This window comes from Cottoperca gobio, chromosome 1 (genome assembly GCF_900634415.1).
Source record: "Cottoperca gobio chromosome 1, fCotGob3.1, whole genome shotgun sequence".
Taxonomy (NCBI): Eukaryota; Metazoa; Chordata; class Actinopteri; order Perciformes; family Bovichtidae; genus Cottoperca; species Cottoperca gobio.
Window position 1 is genome coordinate 565997 of NC_041355.1, and position 25959 is coordinate 591955.

Sequence of the window (25959 nt, forward strand, 5' to 3'; positions counted from 1 at the left end):
CTTTGCAAACTTTTAAATCTTCAAACTAAAATGAAGTGTATAACTCATGTTTGTAAGTGAAGTTAGAGGAAACTTCACACTTTATAAACGTATATAAAGATGTATTTGTCACTTTGTTTCAGCTCAGAGGCCGTTTGTGCTTCAGCGGCGGAGAATAAAAAACATTTTATTTTTTTTGTTTCACGGCTGATTTAAATCCGTTGAACCGGAACTGATGGAGCTCAACACACAAACACGTCGTACAGATGAAAACATTTCTTTCTTATTTTAAAACGTTTTTATTCCCAGTGACGGCTGTTTGTCGAGGTCAAAGTTTAAACTGCGTGTTGTTGATCAGTGATGTGAACAAAGCGCACAAAGAGACGCTTTAATGAGCGTCTTTTAACTCGTTATAACATAAATATCTGCCTTATTATGTAACTCGTGTTGGAGTTGCACAGTGGAGACCTGTAGCTATACCTATACCTATATACCTGTAGCTGCTGGTTAAATGTTCAATTAGGGAAAAGAATAAAAAGAAACAAACAAACGGCACAAATAGAAATGTTTTAAGCAAAGAAAGAAATAATAGAAATAATAAATTCCGATTATTTAATTTATATTCAAATAGATTTTTGCTCACAAATCCCTCTTTGGCCTTTTTAATGAAGGTCTGGAAGTAAAAACATTTTTTAAAACTAAAACAAAAATCGTGATTATACACAGATTATAAACCTTCTTTGTAAGAATAAAACTAAAAACATTTTTTATTTTGAAATTATAACAGATTGTTCCTCACAAAGGCTTTTTCTTGTTGCTTTGGAGATTCAACTTTTTAAAAATAAATGCAAGTTTACCTGCATATTTCAAATTGAACGAAATAAAATCACCTTCACGTGCATAAAAACCCAGAAACACGGAGTTTAAAAAACAAATCAAAATGATAAACGTCAGTTACTTTAATTAAAAAACAAACTTTTATCTTTTGAAACTGATGTTCGTATGTAGGTTGCAGCGTTTAAAAGTTGAAACTAGTTTTGATTTAGTACAAAATCTCTTTTATACATCATGTAATTATCATACAGATAAAGACTTTAATAGTTTAGGCATAAACATATTAAAACAATTACAGTTTTTCTTTCTGAAAATACAATTTCATGTGACGTTTGGCTGCAGAGTCTTATTTAATATTATTCTAAATGAATAGTATGAACATTTATAACATTTATAACATGTATAAGATGCATAATCACTTCATCATGTTTTAAAGTGTTTGTTTTATTTTGATATGCAGAATTCCCCAAAGGAGACATTATTTAATTTCAAACTTTAAGTTGTTTTATTTGATTTGTTTATGAAAGTAAACTGTTTTAATGTGTATGATTTTATCTGAGTGTGTAGTTGAGTGTGTGTCGTGTTTAACAATGAAAAACTCTTTCACAGAATGTATCATGTTAGAAAAGAAAGACAGGGAGTGGACACAATAATAGGAACAATCTTATAAAACAGTTCTGCAACAAATAATAAAGTTAAAAGTTTAGTTTTGGTTTAAACAATGTTTAAATTACTGTGTTGTTAGATGTTAAAGTTGTTTCGTCAATCTCTGTATTTAATGTGTCGTTTCAGGGTGTCTTTTATTTTGAAAAGTCAGTTTTATCTTTTTATATGATAATAAGTGATACAATAAAATCCGATAAGTTTGTAAGAATAAGAATTTTATTTTCTCAAAGTATTACAGTTTGTTTGTTAAAGAGGAAATAAACAGGGGGTGGACATAATAACAGGAACACCTGTAGCCTATTATTGTTTTTGTTGACACTGTTTGTGACTTTTCTATCACTTTTAAGGTTTTGTATTAGATTATATATTATATTCATTATATTGTTGTGTACTAGACGACATTTCTCTTTTGATATATCTTATTATACCTCGTTTGTCTTTACATTTCAACAATAAGGAAATGCAAAGTGCTTCACGTAAAACATCAAAAGCATTGAGACACAATGCAAATGAAACATTATAAAAGGTCATTTAAATACAATTAAAAACAGTAAGTATAAGCCAAGAGAATAGAAAATGAAAACAAGATAAATAGTAATATTAATAAGTATTTAATATAATTGATTGCCTCAAAATATCTTTGATTCGTGCGTCTGTTGTCAGTTTGTGTCATTTTATTGGCTTTTATATTTAATTCATTGTGCCATCACTTTAAACATTTCTTAACTTATGTTCATCCTGCTTATAAACTCTGCACAGAGTTTGTTTTACCACATTTATCTGCATGTCGCCGCCCCTGAGGTCAGCGAACAGCTCGAGGTCAAAGGTCACACATCTCTTATCTCTGTTTCAGTATGAAGACCTGGCCCACTACGGGCTGGAGGGCTTGGGTGGGGTGTATGGAGACCCACACCACCATCACCACCACCACGCCGCCCGCTCTCTGCAGGCCGTGCACCTGGCTGCTGCGGCCGCCGCTGCTGGTCCTTACCCTCCACACCAGTACGCCCAGTCCACCCACACCAGTAGCAGCATGGGCGCCACAGCTGGGGACGCCATCAAGAGGGACAAAGACGCCATTTATGGGTATGATGAGTTTACTGACACCGTAAAAAGACTAACGCATAAAAAAGACACAAAGAAACTCTTTCAGAACTTTTGTTTTTTTTGCAGTTCCATGTTTGATTTATCTGTTTTAACTTCTCACTGTTGAGGGCTGAGCCGTTTCATTCCAGGCCGAGCTGAGCCAGACCAACATTATCTGTGTGTTCGTGTGATGAAGTGAAGCCAAAACAGAAACAGGCGGCTCAAGAAGTATTTTCAGCTCCTTTACTTGAGTAAAAGTAGCAACAGCTCAATGTAAAAGTCCTGAAATCAAAATGTTACTTCAGAAGAAGTACAAGTATCAACAAAAGATATGTAGCAATGCATTATATTTTATACAACTGCTAAATAAATGTAAAAGGGCAGTAAAAAGTAAAAATATTTCCCTCTATGAAGTAGAATATAAGCACAAAGTTGAACATGTAAAATAAAAGTGCTTCAAATGTGTACTCGAGAACAGAGGACACATGGCACATCGCTCTTTCTTTCTTTCCTTTAAAAACACCTTTTTAACTTGAACCCTGTCACAATCTTTAAGCATTAAAAAGCGAACCATGTTGAGAAGCTGGAGCCAGCAAATATTTGACACTTCAGCTTGAAGAACGGATACATTTTTCTGTTTCAGCTCTGCTGGCTGTGTTTATTTGGAGTACGGTATAAATCCAGTTAAGATGTGGCCTGGTGGGTTTCCTGTCCACACTACAGGATTAAATCCTATTAACTTCTGCTCGTGCTCCCTCCGTGTTATATTGTGCTTCAACCTCAAACCAAAAAATGTTTGGAGTGCCTCAGGGTTCGATTCTGGGGTCTTTTCTGTTTTCTCCATTTTCTCCTCTCCTCAACATTATTTCCAGTGCGTCGTGCGTCTGCTAATGAACATAAATAAATAAACATTTTACCAATAGAAACAGCGTATTGCTGAATGTATTCGTTATTCAATGTTAACATTGAAGCAAACTAATCTGGGTACCTTATTGTTTTAACTTTTGATCATTTGAAAAATTGGTAAAAGTTATTTTATGCAGGAATGTTTAATTGTAAATCCTTCTTATGTTTTATACAAACAAGATCCATTCACCTCTATTGTGTAGGGCTGGAGAAAGACATTTAAGGGATGGATGTATCCAACTTTCACTTTATAAAAGTGCTCTAAAGATGATTATTCTAAATGTTTGTGCCACTTGATCATTTCTCATGGACTGTTTGAGGCAGCAGGAAACTTGTGTTACAGTATGAGCTAACCCCCCCCTCTCTTTCTCCTGCAGACATCCTTTATTCCCTCTGCTCGCACTGATTTTTGAAAAATGTGAATTGGCGACCAACACGCCGAGAGAGAGCGGCGTGGCCGGAGGAGACGTCTGCTCCTCTGACTCCTTCAATGAGGACATCGCTGTCTTTTCCAAACAGGTACAGAAACGCATATTTCATCCATGTGTCGGAGTTAATACAGAACAGATCTGCACGGCCAGATTAATCCTGTGGGGGGGCCCCGGGTCAAAATGAGCTCTGGGCGCCTGCTGACCTCCCAATGATCCCACTTTCCGTGCATTGTGTGTTTATTAGTCTGTAGTGAAAGAAATATTCAAATTATTTACTTTACACAAATTAGGAAATCTTAAAATATTCCACTACAAGAAAAAGTTGTGCACTCCAAAGTAAAGCTCACTTAAGGACACAACAGTCTTATCAGCAGGATGTGCTTGAAGTACTCTCTGTGCAGAATATGGAATTGGATTATTGTCATCAATGCAATAATTTGTAAGCACAATTTGAATGTAGCTGGTTGAGATGCATTAGCTTTATTCTTTTAGCATGATATTCACTATATGTAGCTATCAAGTGCATATTTAAGACAATTATAGTGGTTCTCTTTTTTTAAACAAGCTGGACACATTACAAAGTAGTTAAAAAGTTGTACTCATACATTTGAAATTGCACAGCGTAACTAGGCTGTCGATTTTCTTTTTGTTACTGCGAAAGCAAAGATTTGTCGTGGCCCGCCACAACAGAACCATACCCCAGTGGGAAACACTTACTTGAATTTATTATTTTTATGTCATCGCATATTTACTTTCATCTTTCTTTGTGAACTGAAACCACGCTTTGGACCATACCTCCTTCTCCGTCATGACTCATTGAGCTAACATTAGTTCCATTAGCTAGCAGGCTGCTGCTAACATTAGCTCCATTACCTAAATCAAATCAAATCAAATGTATTTGTATAGCCCAATATCACAAATTATAAATTTGTCTCAGTGTGCTTTACAGACTGTACAGGATACGACACCCTCTGTCCTTAGACCCTCTGTCCTCAGACCCTCTGTCCTCAGACCCTCTGTCCTTAGACCCTCTGTCCTTTGACCCTCTGTCCTCAGACCCTCTGTTCTTAGACCCTCTGTCCTTAGACCCTCTGTCCTTAGACCCTCTGTCCTCAGACCCTCTGTCCTTACACCCTCTGTCCTTACACCCTCTGTCCTCAGACCCTCTGTCCTTACACCCTCTGTCCTCAGACCCTCTGTCCTTAGACCCTCTGTCCTTAGACCCTCTGTCCTTAGACCCTCTGTCCTTAGACCCTCGCATCGCACAAGGAAAAACGTCCTAAAAGAAACCCCATAATTAAAGGGGGAAAATGGAAGAAACCTCAGGGAGAGCAACTGAGGAGGGATCCCTCTCCCAGGACGGACAGACGAGCAATAGATGTCGTGTGTACAGGATAAACAACATTGTACAAATACAACATTTGACAGAAATGATGTTGTGTTGAAAAAGAGAAAGTTTGGATGAATCCAGGAAAATGTCAAAAAGGCTTCCCGGTGTCCAGCAGGACCAGGGCAGCAGGCTGCAGCCACGATTCATGATCCTGACGTAAACTTTATCAGTGGCAACCTGCCACATGAGAGACAGACACTCCGGGGATGATGCCCCGGATGCTGAGTTATTAACATACATTTACATAAATGCATACAGATAGAGAGGGAGAAGAAGAGAGGGAGGGGAGGAGAGAGGAAGAGAAGGAGGAGAGCAGGGAGGTGTCCCCCGGCAGTCTAAGCCTATAGCAGCATAACTAGGGGCTGATCCAAGGCAAGCCTGAGCCAGCCCTAACTATAAGCTTTATCAAAAAGGAAAGTCTTTAGCCTACTCTTAAATGTGGAGAGTGTGTCTGCCTCCCGAACACAAACTGGAAGCTGGTTCCACTGGAGAGGAGCTTGATAGCTGAAGGCTCTGGCCTCCCATTGTACTCTTAGAGACTCTAGGAACCACAAGTAACCCTGCAGTCTGGGAGCGCAATGCTCTAGTTGGTTTATAAGGTACTATGAGATCTTTAAGATATGCTGGAGCCTGACCATTAACTAGCTAGCTACTGCTAACATTAGCTCCATTAGCTAGCTGGCTGCTGCTAACATATAGCAGCGGTTGGCACTCAAGCCTGTAAATTGATCTGCAGCTACTTTCTGAAATGAAAGACCTATTCATTTTAAAAATTGCCTTGTCTTTGACCACAAACTTAGAACCACCAACGGTTAATAATCATAATATTTTCTTTCTGTGTCTAGATCCGAGCAGAGAGGCCTTTATTTTCATCAAACCCAGAGCTGGATAATTTGGTGAGTTACTATTTTTATTATTATTATTTTACTGTTATAGTTTGAAATATTATTATAAAAGTGTTTATTTTTGTTTCACTTGTACATTATTATCACTTTTTGTTGTTGTAGATGGTCCAGTCGATACAAGTGCTGCGCTTCCACCTCCTGGAGCTGGAGAAGGTCAGCTTTGTCTCAGTGACCTTTTGAAATGTAGTTGGGTAGAAGTATAAAGTAGCATGAAATGGAAATACTCAAAATTGTACTTAAGTAGAGTTCTGGAGTCAATGACCGAAAGTATTTTAAAAAGTACTGACTGTGAAGATGTTTATTCTTAATATATATTTTACCTCCAGGTTCATGAGCTTTGTGATAACTTCTGCCATCGATACATCAGCTGTCTGAAAGGAAAGATGCCGATCGATCTTGTAATGGACGACAAAGACGGAAACAAATCGGACAGTGAGGACTTCATCCGGTCATCAGGGAACAACATCGATCAGGTGAGCTCACGTCACTTCCTGGAAAATGATATACGCCAAAATATATTCTGTCAAGACGGTATTAGACATTACAGATACACAGAGCACTGAGAGCTTAATTAAACATGTATCTGAATTTTATAGGAGTTACTTATGTTGTGTTATTGTTTGATGAAAGGTTCAGTCATGTTTACCCCTTCACTTCAACCACTCTTTATAGAAAAGTACACCAAAATGATTCTTTGGCTCATGAGAGATCAGACACTGTTTTATGATGTTTTTGGGTTACTCACTTCCAAACCTTTTCGGCTTGTGTTCCCGTAATACTTACGACCCCACACTGCCTTTTGTCTCTGAGGTGTAAGTCGTTAGCCTTCTCCAGGTCCACAAAGCACATGTAGACTGGAAGGGAAAACTCCCATGACCCCGCAGTGACCAGATCCGAACTCACTTTTGCTCTAAATGCAAACAAAGACGTACGTCAGGAGTTGAGATTTCATTAAAACAAAATCATGACTGGTGTGTTAACTGCATGGCAAACGCTAACGGCAACGTTAGCTTCTGTTAGCTCTTTGTGTGCGCGGCCTGCACTGAGCAGAAGATATTAATGATTCTTTAGCAGCGCTGCTGCAGAAAGAACATGGGAAACATTGTTCCCTCACTTTACAATCTGTTGTGGATCACCTCTCTCAATGACACACTCGCACGTCATTTGAGTAGGCGGCTCTTCAATGTGGCCCAGGAGGCGCTGCTGAAAGAATGTGGCCATATGCGGCCCAGACCACCTCTGAATGTGGTCTGAGAGTTTGGATCTCTGTGCGTCTTGGGTGCATTCACACCTGCACTGTCCACCTGTGATCGGATCCCGAAAGATGCATGTTAATGAACAGGGCCAGAGGTCCAGAGCCTCCCTTTGAAGCCCTCTGTCATAAGCTTTCCGAAGGGGGTTGAGCTGTGTGATAGCCCGGTAATTGAAGCGCACCCTCCGGCCTTTCCTTTTGTTTAAATGGGAACTACTACCAAGGTCTGCCACTCCAAAGAAACTGTCTCCGCTCTGGTTCCTTTCGGCCACAGTTTGTGATGCCAGGTGTCGGCGCAGCTTTGCGTTGAGTTAAGGCTATTTTGTCAAACTACAGTATATTATGCTATTTTTGGCTGCAATCTAAGCATCTCTGCAGGGTTTATTTAACACAATCCCCCCCCCTAAAACGGAAAATAGAATATGAGCAGATAGGTTTGATCCTCCAGCTGCAGGAGTCACATCTGCTGTTGGAAACGAGTCGGTTTTAAACTGCTGTATGTTCGTCTCTGACCACAGATCACACACACATTGATCTCTTTTCTTCTTCTGTTCTCTCGGACTCGTAAAGACTTCTCTCTTTTCCCAGAGAAGCAGAAATAAAAGAGGTGAAAAGTCTTCTTGTCAGGCCTTTAACCCTTTAATCACCCAGAAGTGTGAACCCCAGCGGCTTAGTGTCGGATGACCAGCAGCTCCAAAGCTCTGGTTTCATTTTCAAGTGCCTCCTTTTTGGTCGGACGACGCACCGATAATCCTCCCGGTCCTCATTTATAAATCTCCATCTTTGTTACTAAGCTACTAACTCATAGATGAGGTGTTTCTGCACCGATCACCTGTCAATCAAACGGAGCGGGTGGGACAAAGATGAGTCTAAACCCCAAAGAGGAATTAGGATTTACATGATACATTTTGCAAAGAAGTTCAGTAGATAAATGTTATATGATATCTATTAACATGGTTTTGACTTACAAAGTAGTTGTTTTAAGTTCTACTGCAAATGTTTTACATTACGGTTCTGCACTTCAACATGAGGCGTGAAGTCTTTCCTGTTTATTGTTTATATATATACATTTTTTAAAATATATATTTATGTATATATATATACATTTTTTTAAATATATATATTTATGTATATATTTTTATTAATTTTTTTATATATATATAATTTCTTTTTTAAATATATATTTTATTTAATATATATATTAATATATATAATCAAACTGCATTAGTGAAACATTTCTAATTGTATTCATCGCTCTTTTGTAACATTTGGGGAAATGAAAATCTGGATTTTTGTCTTTTGCTGAGGAAACATCCACCTTTTATTGGATGTTGATCTTATAAGTCATAATAAAAATAGAAACTAAAAGACAGTTTGACCATTAAGACAGCGGGTATCTGTTTAAAATATGGAGGAGAGTCTTTGGCTGGATCTATGAGAAGACAAGATGGTGACCAACTTCCACCAAACAGCATGGCTTCCAAACCGCATACTTTCTCTCTTTACTTTTAGTACGTGATGCAACTGCCCTTTAAAAATACGTGCTTTGACTTGCATACTGTGAAATGCATCTGGATGCAGTAGGACATCCTGGTGTTTTTGGCAGACTGCATTTCACATACTAGGTAATGGGACTGATACTAAATCTTTTTCTGGCGTACTAAAAGGTATGGTGGTCGTTGTTACATTGATCTGTGTCCTCCTGTGACTTCCTCTCTGCAGAATTCATGGAGCAGAGATCACGACGACGCAGCATCGATCCGGTCGGCCGGGACGCCGGGGCCGTCCAGCGGTGGACACACGTCTCACAGCGGCGACAACAGCAGCGAACAAGGTGAGATCACTGACGGAGCTCCACGATACATTTATATATCTTCTTCTATAAAAATGTTCCTTAAGTAAAAGTATGTGAGTTTAATCAGCTACATGTACTTCGAGTATGCTACTTCATACTCGTATTGCACTACATCTCAGAGGTCAACATTGTACTTTTACTTACATTTATTCAACTTTAGTTCCTTTGAACAACTTTAAAGCAAACTTGAAGTGAAATAATGCACCAATAATTATAATCCAATAATATAATATGTATGATTCTAAATTGGGAGTACTTTTACTTTTGATACTTAAACTATATGCTTTTGTACTTTTACTTAAGTAACGTTTTTAAAGCAGGAAGAACTTTTACTTTTAAAAACATCTGTTTTCAGCTTTGTGACGATGCGTTTTCCAGCTGATCCAAGAGGATTTTTAAAGACGTTAATTAGCTGAAGAAGTAGAAGAATTTTCTCAACACATAAAGGAACACTTCATCCTTCAGTTTACCACAAACATTAGTATGTGTGTGTGTATCTGTGTGTGTGTATCTGTGTGTGTGTCTGTGTGTGGAGGTTTTCCGACTTGGCGTGAATTTGAAAATAAAGGGAGACGGTAGAGAAAAAGAGAGTTAGAGGGTGACGAAGGCTGACAGACGACGCGAGCTACGAGCGGAGCTGGAAGAAAGAAGGCTTTATGTCCCAGAACACACACACACACCCCAAACACACACACACATACACACACACACACACAAACACACAGGGGGAAATGGTAAACACACAGCATGCAGTGGACACACATGCATTAACAGAATTAATATACGTTCACATTTTAAACAGTGTAAATTCACTGAACCAGGCTGTAAAACACAAACACACTGCAGATGTAGAGATGGACACAAGACTTCAAAGTATTTTTAAGTCAACTTGAAATTAAACGTTTCTAAATATTCCCAATTGTCTTTCTCCAGATGCTCTTTAGATAATAACTTCATCATATCTTTAGTAAACAAAGAAACATTTTTGTCTCATAAATGGGATGAAAACACGTTTCTGTCATTACAGCGTGAAGACGCTCCGGCTTTATTCAAATGTGGTTTTAAAATGAAGTGATTTGATTGGCTGTGTGGAAAGTTCTCTCTCTACATGGTCGGAGAACAAACGGTATTTAGACTCGAGCTGCAAACAATTAGTCAATCAACAGATTTATCACCAACTAGTTTGATAATCGATTAATCATTAAAGTTTTCTCTGTTTTATATCATATCAAAGTGAATATGTTTGGGCGTTGGACTGGACACCACAAGACATTTAACACATTTGAGAAACGAGGACATTTTATAGACCAAACAATTAATCTAGAAAATAATCGGCAGATTAATCGATAATGAAAATAAACTTTAGTTTCATCCCTAATTCAGACTTTAAATTATGACTTAAATTACCACTTGATTATCTGATTAGCCTATCAAATGTGAACATATATTTCCTTATTTTAAATGACTTATTTTGGTAGTTTTTAAGTTTTTGTTTAACTAAACAAGAACTTTTAAGAAGTAATGTATCGTTTTTTTTACTAGTGACAGCTACTTTAAATACACATAAAAATGGCCACATACACGCACAGATAATGACATAATAACAGAAACTTATACACTTGTGATGAAATAAACACACACTAGATGCAGTGAAAACACACACGCAGGCGTCCAGCAGCTCTGGCTTCATGCATCTGTTAGCGGGCCAACAGAAACGAGTCCTGTGGTTTCTCTATCTGCTGCCCACTTCTACAGGTTTACACCACTGTGTGGGGACCGCTGTCGGGTTCACCCGCAAGTCTGACCTTCACAAAAAAAAAAAACTGCGTTTGATTTACTAAAAGGTTTTTTTAATCAAGTTTACAATCCAAAGCCTGAATAGTGATACTTGGCTCTTCTGTTTCTTTTCTTCCATCTGTTTCACAAGCTTCAGTCAGACGATGGTTTCTTTCTCATTTCGAGTTTATCGGTCTTTCTGGAAAACGAATATGTTCCAGTGGTTTTATGCTTGTTCTATGATTAATGAACGCGTACTGCTGACAATAACATCTGATCAGATTTCAAATCAATGACTGCATTTCTTTTGTGAAATTTCAACAACTCTTCGGAGATTTTGACAGCATGCATATGACTCATGGGAGCTGTCGTTGGTAAACGCTAATAAAATCATTGTTTTTAGCCATGATGGTGGCATATTTTGTTATTTGGTCGACCATTTTGGTCCACACTGAAATATCTCAACTAGTTCTTGACGGATTTTGATCAAATTGTGTCCAGACATTTATGGTCCCCAGAGGATGAATCCCACTGACTTTGGTTATCCTCTGACTTTTTATCCAGCTCCACCACGTCGTTGACGTTTTGTGTTTTTAAGTGAAACTTGTTTTGGGGGATGATGAAAACTACAAGAGTTGGATCCAGTCAAGCTCCAACTCGAGGAGTTTTTTGGGTATAGACTATGAAACTAAAGACAAACTGTGTCACACTTCCATTTGGAAACAAATCTGCTTCATCAGACTGAACGTATCAGCGGTCAGACCTCAAACTGCTTCAGCTCGATCTCTGTTGGCTGGTAGATATTTAAACATCACTTAAACACAGCCAGCTCCACAGTTGACCTCCGCGATGGAGCCAAATGGAGCTAATAAGTGATTTCTTTGACGTTACTGAAAAACCTCAGTTCAGCAGGACTTCAAATGACATCTGCTAACTCAGAAGCCACAGCCAAACTCAGCAGCAGAGTTGGCCCGGGCTCGGTGTTAATTTGCGACCTGGAGAACATAAACAGAGAAACATGTCCTCAGCATAGAAGACTGTAATGTTGTCACTTTGAGTTGACTTCCTATGTTGTCCAATGTGTACTGAAGAGAGAGAGAGAGAGAAATAAATATGAGAGGATCAATATTAATCGGTCTCATTTCTGTGCGTTTAGTCAAATATGGCAGCCTGGTCAGTGGCTCTACGCTTCAAAGACTTCCTGGGTCAGTTTTAGCTTGTTCCATGTATCAGCTCTTTTCAAAATAAACTTCCAACGTAAGTTATTTATGCAACAAAACTATTTGGTTAGGTTTATGCAACAAAAGAAGTGGTTTTGGCACAAAAATTTGTTCCGTACGACTTTTGGTTTCCCACGGTGTGAGTTTCTTTGAACTTCTCCACATTCACTCGCCTTTAGTGGACTTTCTCGCTCTTTATTAATCAGACGCCGAGAGGCACTGACCAAGTGTCGGTATTTGGGAGGCGAGTTGGGAGTGAGACCGGGTTGGCTTGGCTTCATCTCTGTTGCTGGTGGAGATCTTTCCGGTCATGGAGGTCAATGCAGAATTCCCGAGAGCCTTACTGCATTATATTACATTATAACCTACGCCCTGGGTATTTGTTCTCGCGCCAACACTGCGTATACGGCTCCAATGTTCCAGTGTCCACATACTTTGGGCCTCATAGTGTATCTGGAGCCAGACCAGCCTCCTATACGTCTTTAAAATATCTCAGCAGGATTCGTTCATTTTCATCTCAGTCCTCCGTCCGTCTCAGTGTTTTTCTTCCAGGTGTGACCTCAGCAGTGAGGTCACCTTCATTAGACCGTTGGATTGGCTTTTATTCACCTGAACCTTCCCTCCGTTGCCAGCTGAGGAGAAACGGTCCGTACTGGAAAATAAAGACTCTCTCGTTCTCTCGTTCTCTCCAGTGAGCGTTCTTCCAACAGACCACGGATAATAAAACTTTGTACAAACAGTTCTTAAAAAGTGCAGCGATGCTGTAGACAGGCGGCACGGCTGCTTTATGCGTTTGTTTTTCTGTCTTTATCTGACATGTGCAGAGCAGAGAGAGATCCATCGTGTTCTGCAGACCGAACAACTGTTCTGAACATTTGATTGTTTCTTGGCAAACTTTGACTTTTTTTTATTTGCTTGTTTAAAGTGCATTCAACGAAGTTTTGGTGGAATGAAAGTTAATCTCCTGAGTAGCGGAGTGTAGTGGATATACTCGCTCAGTTTCAAAAGACATCTTCTCAGCTAGTTAAATGCTTCTACATACTGCTCTGCCTTTCCCTCCAAAAGTCATTATAGTTATATATTTTATTTCCATCCACCTGCTTTTCTTTTATGCATTTTCAATTCTTGCATCAAAAGCTCTGAGCAGAAACGGACTGAGATGAAAAAGATTAGAAACGGAGCATGATGTTCTTGTCCTGCTGCCTTTTGACGTTACAGGCTTCCAGGTGTGGAAGTTACTGGTGCTCTGTTTTAATGCGTAGTATCGCTGTTCCCTGAATATATTTGTGTTAAGATATGTGATGAGAAACAAGCACGTACTCATATTTCATTTTGCAGAAAAATAAATAGCTTAAAATGCATTTTAATGGAAACATAACTCATGAGGAGGTGACGTTTATGAGGGTTAATATTTGAGAGGATTGTGTGCATCACACTTATCTGTGTCTTTGCCCCATCTGTCCTCACATATGGCCCACCGTGCGGCAGCTTTTTGATATTTCATTTTGATTAAATCGTCGTCCACTCTCACTTCCTTCTTTTCATCAGCCACAAACGTCGTCCTCTCCTTAGTTCACAGGTTGTTGTGAAGCCGAATTGTCACAAACCATTAGCAGGTTGGGTCGGACCTCTCTCCGCTCTCTGAGGGGAGAGAGGGAGTGCGGTCGGAGGGTGGAGTGTAAATCAGCCTCGGGGAGCTTGCGGTTCAGCCTAATGAGGCTGAAAGCTTGTTTATGGAGTTACGCATAATTTTTATGATTATTTCCACCTTTCCAGGCTTTGCTGCGCGACAGAATCCTGCCTCTGTTCAGGCGGAGGGAGGCCCTGGTCCACCGCTGACTCTCTGGGCAGGGCGGCAGGGCCGGGAGCTCCTGCTGCAGGCTGCCGCGGACTGTCGCCCTAACCTTGGCCCGGCACTGTTAAAAACACTGAGGAGAAAATGAGCCTCATTAAACAGCCAGAGAGAGTGCAGTAAAAACACCGGGCCCGGCAGCTTTTAGTGGTTTTCAGTTGAAATGCTGCATTATGTGCCACGATCACAAATCTGCCGGGGGGGATGGTGGGGCACAGAGAGGATTACGAAGCAGGGCAGGCCGGCGAGACTGCTGGGTCACCCGTTTGAATCCACTCATCAACTGGGGAAATCTGTGCAGGGAAAGTCCACGAGTAAAGGCATGTGTTTGTTAGCTGCCTTTAATTGGCAGAAAACTGCTGAGAGGCCTCATGTACATGTGCGCTAATGTTAGCTAGCTGGCAGCAACCACTGGGAAATAAAGTGTGTATATATATACACACACACACACACACACACACACTCACACCTACCTATCTACTGGGAATATTCAGTTATTGGCCAATGTGTTCTTGTTGTTCACTGAGTGCTTCCTCTGTTTTTGTCGGTGTAAACAAGACCATTACAATTGTGTCTTTAAGCTTTTTAGAGTGAAAGAATAATGTCCTTTCTGAGCCTATTTCCAGAAGAAATCAAATGATGATTTTGCAATATGTGAAGAGTTATATGTTCAAGATGAAACTGTTCTTTAAAGGCACAATGCGTAGAACATGTCTGTATCTGCAGAGACTCAGCCTTCTGCCAGTATTTTGTCTTTTCTTTTCATTTTGCTTTCTGGGCGTCAACCTCTAGAAAAATATGGAACAACCAGGTGCAAGATCGCAAGCTCCCATTGTAAGAGGAAACTACGAAAATACTAGACACTGCGGCGAAAACAGAGATTGAATCTGGGGTTGACTTTCACCTCCTGGCGAATACCATAACCCTCATCGAGACGGGGAGGAGGAGCCAACTTTTAATATTGAGTTTACACATCGCAACCAACGAAGCCTACGCATTGTGCCTTTTTTAAATGGTAGTTTTATCATGAGATTTAGGTCCAGACGAAATCGCTAACGGTGGTCAGATGCGTACCAAACAGCCCGACATGTTTAGTGTGTTTGGAAACGTTGGTTTCTCGTCGAGAATGTAAAATAAAGTTTCTTTCTTCTTCATGTGTTGATCAGGTGACTGCCTGGATAACGGCATGGCGTCTCCCAGCACGGGGGACGACGACGACCCCGACAGAGACAAACTGCACAACAAAAAAAGAGGCATCTTCCCTAAAGTGGCTACGAACATCCTTAGGGCCTGGCTTTTTCAGCACCTGACGGTAAGTCCATCAACGTCTTTCTCATCCGCTGTTTAATGACATGTCACATTGAGTCATATGTGACATGTAGGGACCTACAGTGTAGATGTGTAGTCACAACTCTGTCCTTGGTGACAATTGTGGGTAAGCTGCTGTTGGAGTTCATGGATGTAACTAAGAAGTATTTGCCATACACTGCTACACTATGGGTGTTATTGTTATTATATGTTATTATATTGAATCTTTGGCCAACAATACCAAATGTGCTAATATCACGAAGTCTGCCACTTCACGATCAGACTCAACTCAGGATCAATATGAGACGAACACAATCAGTTACATTTATATGAACTCAATTTTAACCGGGCTCTGTAGGAAGAAGTTTTGCTTGGACATGCCATGGGTTTTTCAAAATAAAGGCGTATCTTAAAGATGATGTGAGCTGTGACTTTAGAGGATTCTGGTCGACTTGGATCGGTGGCAAGGACCAGTGTAGAAGGACAACATGTTCCTGATATTTATAAAACTGGATATTCTTTAAGAAACATTCAATACAATTCCTGAAAGTGACCTCCTGCAGTTGTGTCCACATCGCTGGATACGCATGCTTCACCACATTTATACAGTGTTTTAATAATGCATACCAGAGCGAGGCAAGTGCTAACAAGTGTTGCTAAGCTTCATAGAAGAAAGCAGTGACACTGCAGGGAGGGAGGTTGCTGCAGCATCATGCACCAGAATCAGTCAACGATGAACAATGAATTCAGTCGTTCATTCTTGATTCTGTGTTGAGTCAAATTGCTAAATGTGAAATCCAGAAGAAGTTTGGTTTCTTCTTCATAGTTGGTAGTTACCGTCGTCCTCGAGTCCGGTCTTGAGATCACGTTTTTGAAGTCTTGCACTTGTCTTGGACTCGTACGTTGTTCGCCTTCGTCTTGTGCTCGGCTGTTGAGAACTAGTTCACGTTGTTCCAGGCTGTTCAGCGAGCAGAGAGACTGCGGGGGGAAACAGCCTGTAGAGCCGGCACATTTTCACATATAACTCTGTGAATTAAGGCTTGATTTTGACCTAACCACAGTTGATGAATGTTGGAACAGTGCAAAGACTAACCAAGACGAGTTCGGTGAGTTTCTCTAAGAATGAGACACAAACAAACTCAGCTTTGCTCATTTGGACTGCGGCGTAACTGTGAAAGCTGTCTGCTCGGGTTCAGACGGAGTGTGTCCAAAGGATTAGAACAAGAGTTATTCCCACAAAGATTTATATTAATGTCTTTCTGTTTATCAGCATAAAACATAAATCAATGTCCAATCATAAGTAAGAACCTCTAAAGGGAAATATTATTTTTATGAGCGCGAAGCTTTAAAGAATCGTCCAGTAAAAGTGGGAGAACCGGCTCAGTGCTGAAAATCCCAGTCGTGACTGACTCATAGTTTTTGGCTGAGGCCAGCAGAACAACCAAATACCCCCACCACATATTCCTCCCATCTCCGTCTGCCTGCCTCCAAACACGGAGAGGCTAAATCGGTCCCTGCTCGTCGGGGGTCGGGGGCCGCTGCCAGGACTCTGAGCTGAACCTGGAGGACAGCGAGTCCTGCAGCAGATGGGAGGGGGAGGAAACTCTGGTACCTGAGAGAGAGGGAGGAACAAAGCTGTTGGAGGTTAAGGTTGTGTGAAGGGCAACAGTGCGTTCGACGCAGGAAACAAAAGAGATAATAATGAAACAATATGGAGGTTTGAAACAACAGTCCCAGATACAAAGAGGATCGACGCTGCACAGAAATACAAACTTGCAGCTTATTTCTTCAGATCATTTACATGACGGAGAAAATATCTCTTCACTCCTAAAGTGCAACTTTAATAAAAGGGTATAATCTCCTGCACACCATTTCACTCACTGCTCATTTATTTATCTGGTTGAAGATTATAATAAAAACTATTTTATGCTTCTTCAGTTACATGATTAAGCATCACACAAGCTCCTTGTATGTACAGTTAGATGTTTGGTAAATGTTGCATTCAGAGGTTAAGAAAGATTAGGTCAATGTGTCATTAAAACCCTGAAAACAAACCATAGACTCCAAGAAAAGCTTATTTAAAGTTTATTTAGAAAGAAATCTATAAAATGATAGAAATGTCAAAAGGACAAAAGGTGAATAATATCACGATACACTTCAACAACATTAACAACTCCAGACTGTCCAAACGTCACAGAATTAGAAGAGGAAACTTCAGGTCAATGAAGACACAATACCAGTTTTCATATTAATACATTTAATAACAGAACACTCTTAAATAAGCTCGTACTTCTCTACTGGAGCAAAAGTAAAGAATAAATTACTTTTACTTTTTTCTTTTTACTTTTATTTATGCTATACAATTTGTACATAATTTGTGTGTGTGTGTGTGTGTGTGTGTGTGTGTGTCGAAATGTGTTCTGGCTTCATGGCTCACTCCCCTGTAGTCGTACACAAGCTCCAGCAGCCTCCTCTTAGCCACAGCTCATAAAAGCCGAGCCACAAACCGATGTGTTGTTTACAACACACACACACACACACACACACACACACACACACACACACACACACATTTTCCCGTTTTTATTTCATGTGAAAGTGCAAAAACCAACTGGAAGGCATCCTCCCTGTTAATGTAATTAGTGTGCAATTTACCTCCCGCTCACAGATGTTATTTGCCTCCTTAAATGACTTCTCGACAAACCCGAGCACAAACAGGTGGTGGAAGCTTTGTGTACTCCACCATTTGTTTACAGTCACCCAACTCATTAAAGAGCTGCTTTGGCTTACAAATTACACATGTGACTCCATCAAAACAGCTGGAAAGACTTTGCACGTCCAAGTGCTTCTCAGCACGACGACGACAGAGCAGCAGAATTTTTGCAAAACAAAAAAAAAAGCTTGCAGCGTCGGTACGAAGACACGAGAGAAACGACTGCCGAACTTCAAAGCGAGCGCCACAATTACAGAGAAGGACTTAACCCCGCTCGCCTGTCGGCCGGCTGAAGAATGGGCCTCCTGAACCGAGCGGGACAGATGAGTTAGCAGGAAGCCCTGGCGCTGACCTCGCAGCCCCCCCTGCCCTCCATGCATCAGGGGTCAGGGGGCACCGGGACACCTCCATCCATCCATCAGCAGCTGTTTACAGCCACAGAGCTGCAGATGTGGGTGATGGTGAGGCCACGGCGACCCACAGGCACCAACACGTGTTCAGCCGCCTTCCCCCACCCGGAGACAACCCCCCCCCCCCATCACCACCACCTCACCAGAGCCATGACTGTACAGGGAGGTTTCGCTCTAATAAAGCCATCAGACATCGAACGGCACCGATGTGAAATCCACCATCACACCACTCTGAAGGTGCGTTTCCAGCGCCCTGTTTTCAATGTGCAGATAATAAAACCGGACTGGAAACAATCTGAACAATCTTGAAATATCACCAAAAAGGTTTTTTACGCTCGGCATGATTTAGCAGCAGATTTAGCAGCAGGTTCATTCTGTCTCCTATCTATCGATCATTCCTTTGTTATGAGACAGCAGTTAATGGTACAAATATGTTTCTTGAATAAACTGTTTCAACTTCTAAGGTAGCTCTCACGCTAACGGACTGTTGGCAAACCAACCAGCCTGGAGAGCTGTTGTGTTTGGGAGGAAATGCTGGATCTCAGGATCTTTACCTTTTGTTTCATACACGTGAGGCTAGTTCCAGATTTAGTTCCCCCCCCCATAAGAGTAGGACTTTCTGAGGAATTATTTTCAGATTTGGTTCCTGGGACTTACCTGAGATTTGTTCAAGCGCCAAAAGCAAACTTGTTTCAGTGACGACAGAGTTTCTGAAGCTGACCCTAACCCTAACCCTAACTTTTTTAAGAGTGAAGTTTCCTGTAACTGATATTTTGAACCTTTCTCTTTCTGTTAGATGAAAGCATGACATGCATGTTGTCCTGTTAACGTGGAAAAGAATCTGATTCAATTTAATTACATTTTCCTAAAACAATTTAATGTCTTTGTTAGACTCTTCTAACAAGGTCGGTTTTTACAAAACTTTAAAGTTTAACCAAATCTCTACGTTTTTAAGGTATAAAAGTCCAACTATCAGGACCGTAGTTGGTCTAATCTAAAAGCTAAAACTTTGTGTTTGGTTAAAAAAATAAACTCCTCTGTGATCAGACGTTCATTCCCCTGCAGTGTGAAGCAGCCTGCTCTGTGGCTCCCTCACCCTGCAGTGAAAACATCATCCATTACCTCTGTGACAGGCCCCCCGGAGACCTGCAGGGCCCGACTCTCTGTGGGGGTCGCCTTTATTGACCTCTCACCCCCCCAAACACACACACACACATACACTTACACAAAAAATGTCCAGCATGTGGTGCCATACATCACGGAGCAGCCTTTCTTCCCTGACAGCGTAAATGAGCGTCCGTCAGATAATGAAGCGAGGAGGCGAGGCCAATCAGACAACAGATGGGGGGAAAGATTTGAGCTGTCTGAGAGTCCCCGGGAAAACATGTTGAGGAAGAAAGACGCAGTTTAAAGACACCTTCAATTTCAAAGCCTAATAAATTCAAATGTTCCCTTTTTTTCCAGGAATATATAATAATAATAATTTCCTGTAAATACCTGTGATCATTTCTTTCCTTTAATCATCATCAATCACAATACATGGTATCAAATCAGAGGTGGACAGCTCTGGACCAGTGCTGACATGTTTGTAAAATACTAACACACACACACACACACACACACACACACACACACCCTCCCCTAAATGCAAGTTACACACCTTCAAACACACTGTTTCACGCTGTGATTGTGGTTGAGTGTCCCAGTAAACCTGTTAAGAGGCTGTAATTACTACTCATCTGGAGTGTGTGTGTGTGTGTGTGTGTGTGTGTGTGTGTGTGTGTGTGTGTGTGTGTGTGTGTGTGTGTGTAGTTTCAATCTTAAGCAAAGTCTGTTTCCATTGCACTTTGGTGCATTTTGCTTTTATCGATACATCAACACATCTTCCACCTCCGGAAAGCGCTAAAAACCTTTTCCTGACATTTCAAGATTCTTTCAAATTGTTGCCGTTGAGATTGTGGTTTATTGCCTAGTAGGTTTACACCTTACAAGGAATTTGCATTGGTGTTCTGGTGCATAACAAAATATATGGTACGGAAAAGTAAAGATAAAAGCAAGTACTGCAACATTCAAGAAACATAAATAAAAATGTGAAAGAATATATTAAAAACTATGAACAATATATCCGTTATCTATTAAAATTGTAGAATTAAAAAGATCTACAGTTATGTGCAGGAAAAATTCTTATTCCTGTAAATTATTTAGATAAGAAATAGCTTCACAATGAGACGTGCAGTAAACTGATTGCAGAGCAGCGGCTCAGTTTGGTGCTCGTCCAGGCTGCGAGCTGCGAGCTGCGAGCTGCGAGCTGCGAGGCGGTCTGAGCTGCCGCTCCCTCCTAACAGGATTATAATTTTATAACGAGCAGGTGGCTCCAGATTAAAACCCTGAGTAGAAACTCTGAAATTAGACTGGGAGGTGGACCAGCCCTGAACCGTGCACCATGTGCTTTTGCTCCCGCCTCATTTGGTGGAGGGAAGATTCTGCGGTTTCACATTGAACTTGTGCTGCGAGTGACGGGTGTGATGAGCTGCTGCTGGGAATTTGTTTATGGGACTCGATGAGCAGTAAGAGCAGGAGGATGTTCCTGAGTAGGGATGTCCCGAGAACTGAAGCTTCTGTACCAAGTCGATGCCAAATTCTGAAAACGTGGCGGTACTACAGTACAGAGACTAACGGCGTCCTGCCATTCCGGAGACGATAGAAAATGTGTTTGGGACGCAGTAAACTCACTATCGACGCATATTTGACCCCTGATGATGCTACATTGTGAACAACAAATCCGTGTTGAAATGGACAGGAGGAAAGCTAATTATCGTTAGCTGTTAGCAGCCGGCGAACTGAAGAGTAGCATTGTGGAGCAATCCTTCTCTATTGGGCGAAGTCAATAATAACTTTATCATGATGTGTTCAATGTAGTATTGTAAAATCTAGTTTTCGACGAGAACCTTGAATAAATACAGATGTTTGAGATGTTTTCACAGCAATATAGAAACCAGAATGCAAACTGTAATAAAGGAGTGTTTGTTGAAGTACATTTCTTTGTTTTATATCCTCAACATTGAATTGGTATCAAGAATTGTGGAATTTCACTGGTATTGTTATCGAATGCAACATTTCTGGTATCGTGACTTCCCTATTCCTGACCCAGAAGTGTGTGTTACCCATTTAAACAATCGTTGGCCCCATGGGACGCTCCGAAGGTTCTCCACTTGCTCTGTCTCGTCTTGTTTTCGATGAAATCGTCTACAGAACAATTAAAGCTCCTCCCTGGAGAAAGCTGTGACTCTGAGGCTGAAAATGTGATGAAACAACCTCATGATTATCGCTCTTTGTGGCAAATTAGATGCAGTTTAGACCAATTACCTACTATCAGATCACAGGGAAAACGCCGCAGTTTTGGCAGAGGGATGGGCAGGGTGGAGGAAAGAAGACATCAAAGACTTTCCCTCCTCACCACAAAGAGATGTGGTGAGTGTTCTGGTGTCGGCCTGAGGCTGTTTGAGTTGGCTGATTTAAATAGCATTACAGAGTTTGTAGTAAAACAAGGAGGTGATGAATGGTGGTTTATATGCTGCTAGCATCTCCTGTTTCTGTCTTTCACATGTCTGCTCGGCTACAGGGAAAATATATCAATACATATTTTTCTTCACGCATGTACAAACTGTGGTTTCAGTTTGTCAACTCAACCTTTATTCCAATACAAATATTCAAAGCCTTTACTTTAGTGAAAGTCCTGCATTCAAAACTTTCTTTAAGTAAAAGGTTTGTTTATTATTTATTATTTAGTTGTTTCCTTTGCACTAAGATTATCATTTCATATCATTATCATATCGTGTACAGTTAGCTTAACTTTTTAAGATTTATTTAGCATTTTGTTAACGCTGTGTTACTGTTACTGTACTACTCCTGCCCCCTGGCATCAAATAATGTGTTTTTGAATTTGAAACACGCCCTGTGCTGCTGTGCATTATTAAAAGTATGTAAAACTTATTGTCAAGTGCTGACAACTTGAGTTTCTATTGTTGGATTGTGTTGTAGTGATTGTGTTGGGCTGAAACATGGCAGTTTTTCAATTTTGGATGAATTATTTTTACCTTTTTACAGCCAATTTTATCTAATGTTGAACATAAAATCTGAATCTGCAGTAGATAACCAGTCATCAGATGAAACATATATTACTCAAGAACCTGTCTTACCTTTTACTAAACAATGTTTTGCATTTTTGCCATTTTGATATTAATCATACAAGTGTATTATTATTTATTTTAGTCAAGAATAAGGTATTAAACTTGTGCTTCAAGCCTGGACAACTCAACAATTTTGTTCAAACCATAAGAGGAAATTTGAAATGCGACAAGTTCTCTTAAATCCCTCGTACGAGCTACTTAAGAATAAAGTAGTTCCTGCATAAAACCAATTATTTCCATCTGAAATAAAAGATTAAAACACATCTTGGAGCAGACTGTGCTTCCCTTATACTTCCTGTTCTTAAATGATCTTTTAAAGATTCGGACGCAGCAAACTTGTGTCTCCACCATGTGTCTTTTGGATCCTCCTCTCGGTTCTTCAGAGAGTTTAACGAGTCTGAACTTTAGCAGCGCTGCATGTTACATCAGTGTGAAAATAACTCCTGAAAGTTCTGCTATCAGGGTCAGGGACGGGCAGCGACGTGCCGCAGAGGATCTGCAGCAGCTGGTTTTAGACAGCAGATGAAGAAACTCTCACTCGCTGTCAGCTGTTGCAGTGAAACATTATTTATTCCTCACAGCTTTTCATGCATTTTTAAATGCAGTACATTCTTTGTCTTCCTCTTAAGTTTCTACCATACTGTATACAACTTGCAGATTCCAGTCATTGTCGCATCAAATGTGCTATAATCTTTCCTACATGCCTAATCCAACCTTTACCTTCATCTAAACCTAATTCTAACATTAAAGTTTAAGTTTAGTTTTTTTAATCTGTCTAACACGCTCACGGCCATGTGTTAAATATACGCTGTAAGAGATGTGGGTCAAAATCCCAAGTGTCCAAAGCCTTTTTATATTTTATAGTTTCCCTGCTGAGACACATCCTGGCAGCCACGTGTAGGTTTGTGTCCGGGATAAAACACCAACAATAATCCTACACATGACTTTCAGGTTAACTTGATTCAACTGTACCTCAGACTGCTGAAACCTCATATTGACGAGGACAGTGGGTTTTGTCTTACAGTGAAGTGTCATTATTACCTTATTAAAGCAAGTGTGGACAGCAGGAATGACTACAGTGACAGTGATGATTACTAGGCTGCATATAATGATTATATTTCTTGATTTCGTTCATAAAGTGTGAGAAAATACTTCTTACAATTTCCTGAGCTGAGCTCAAAATGTCTTGTTTTGTCGGACCAACTGTCCAAAGATATTTAGTTTACTATCACATAATTCAATTCAATTTAAATTACTTGTTTTTGCAGTGGACAAATAGGAAATGTAAAACATATAAAACCTTATTCACATACAAAATTTAAGGATAAAAACATGGAGTAAATTCCAAGACAGAAACAGCCAATCTTCTCAATAGAGAAACTGGAACCAGGAAAGGTTTGACGCTTAAAAAACATTATACAATAATTAACAAAATAGTTGCAGATACATTTTCTCTTGATCTACTAATCGATCAATCAATTAATTTGTTCATCCATGATTTAGATTGACTTGAAATGTTGAACCTTTAACCCCCAAACATCCCTTTAAATAAGTGGGGACACCATCTCATAGTCCCCACAAAGACATACATACAAGAACACACACACACACACACTCATAAGTAGAGGTGTCGTGATGTACGGGTATTGACAATAATTGTGATATTTAAAAAATAAAAACTTGATATGTTAATGATACACTCCAGGATAATACCATGTAAATAACATATTTCCGTTTGTTTTCGTTCTAAAAAAGAGACAGAACAGACATTAGCGTTGACTGATGATTATATTATCGTGAATTCTTTTGCCAACGATAATCGTGAAGTGAAAATATAATATCATGACAACCCTACTCACAAACATGAAAACATATATGCACAAAATCATCAACATAACATTTAAAAGCATCATACACACACACACACTCTCACACACACACACACACACACACACACACACACACACACACACACACACACACAAACAAATAAGACTCTCGGGATGGAGCTGTGCTGCCTCAGGTCTGTTCTGATCCTCTACTGTTAGAGAAACAAGCCTGAACGACCCCTCAACACACACACACACACACACACACACACACACACACACACACACACACACACACACACACAGTCTAATTAACAGGGCGCTCTCTCCACTTGGCTTCCCTCTCTAATTGGCTCACCATTTCTTCCCATTAATTATGCTCCATTTCATATCCCCTTAATGAGTCTAACCCGCCTCCCTTCTTTAACGCTAATTAGCAGTTTTGAGGCGCACACACTAAAAACAAGAAGAAGAAGAAACGACACTGTGATCTTTTACAGTGTGTTGACGTCTCTGTGTTTTGTCCCTCTCCAGCACCCGTACCCGTCAGAGGAGCAGAAGAAGCAGCTGGCCCAGGACACGGGCCTCTCCATCCTGCAGGTCAACAACTGGTGAGTCGGCAACTTTGGTGACGCCACGATCTTGTTGTGTGTTTTTAACCCCCCCATCCCCCTCCAGAGGCAAACTAATGATTCGAATTCATTCCTGTGGGGTTGCCCTGTCTCCAAATATCCCCCAACTACATTTACAGAGGGGAGGAGGGGGGGGGCGGTTAATTGGAGAGTTAATTGGAGCTTGGAGGGGGAGGTACAGACCTGTCGGAGGTTTCCTGGTGAGCTCTGTTTACTGATACAGAAATGAAAACGTTAGCCATTTTCACTGTTGGGGATTTAACCGTTCACACTTAGTTACCACACGGTCGAATCAACACGACTTACAGGGGAAACTTAAACTTAAAGGACTGAGGTTTAGCCAATTTAAGCGAGTATTCAAGGTTTGTGACCATAATAATAATAATAATAATAATAATAATAATAATAATAATAATAATAATAATAATAATAATAATAATAATAATAATAATAACAACAACAACAATAATAATAATAATAATAATAATAATGATAATAATAATAATAATGATAATGATAATAACAACAACAACAACAACAGCAACAATAATAATAATAATAATAATAATAATAACAACAACAACAACAGCAATAATAATAATAATAATAATGATAACAATAATAACAATAATAATGATAATAATAATAATAATAATAATAATAATAATAACAATAATAATAATAATAATAATAATACAATAATAATAATAATAATAACAATAATA

General features: G+C 40.0%; 1 protein-coding gene across 1 annotated transcript in view; it reads left to right on the forward strand.

The window, feature by feature from the left end:
- The window catches only part of LOC115014581 (homeobox protein Meis1-like), a 38578-nt gene that overhangs the window by 1086 nt on the left and 11533 nt on the right, over window positions 1-25959 (forward strand). The window contains exons 2-9 of the mRNA XM_029441564.1: window positions 2333-2565; window positions 3849-3990; window positions 6138-6188; window positions 6300-6350; window positions 6524-6670; window positions 9172-9283; window positions 15319-15464; window positions 25137-25213. Of these exons, the coding sequence (XP_029297424.1) occupies window positions 2333-2565; window positions 3849-3990; window positions 6138-6188; window positions 6300-6350; window positions 6524-6670; window positions 9172-9283; window positions 15319-15464; window positions 25137-25213 (959 nt within the window). The remainder of the gene's footprint in view (window positions 1-2332; window positions 2566-3848; window positions 3991-6137; window positions 6189-6299; window positions 6351-6523; window positions 6671-9171; window positions 9284-15318; window positions 15465-25136; window positions 25214-25959) is intronic.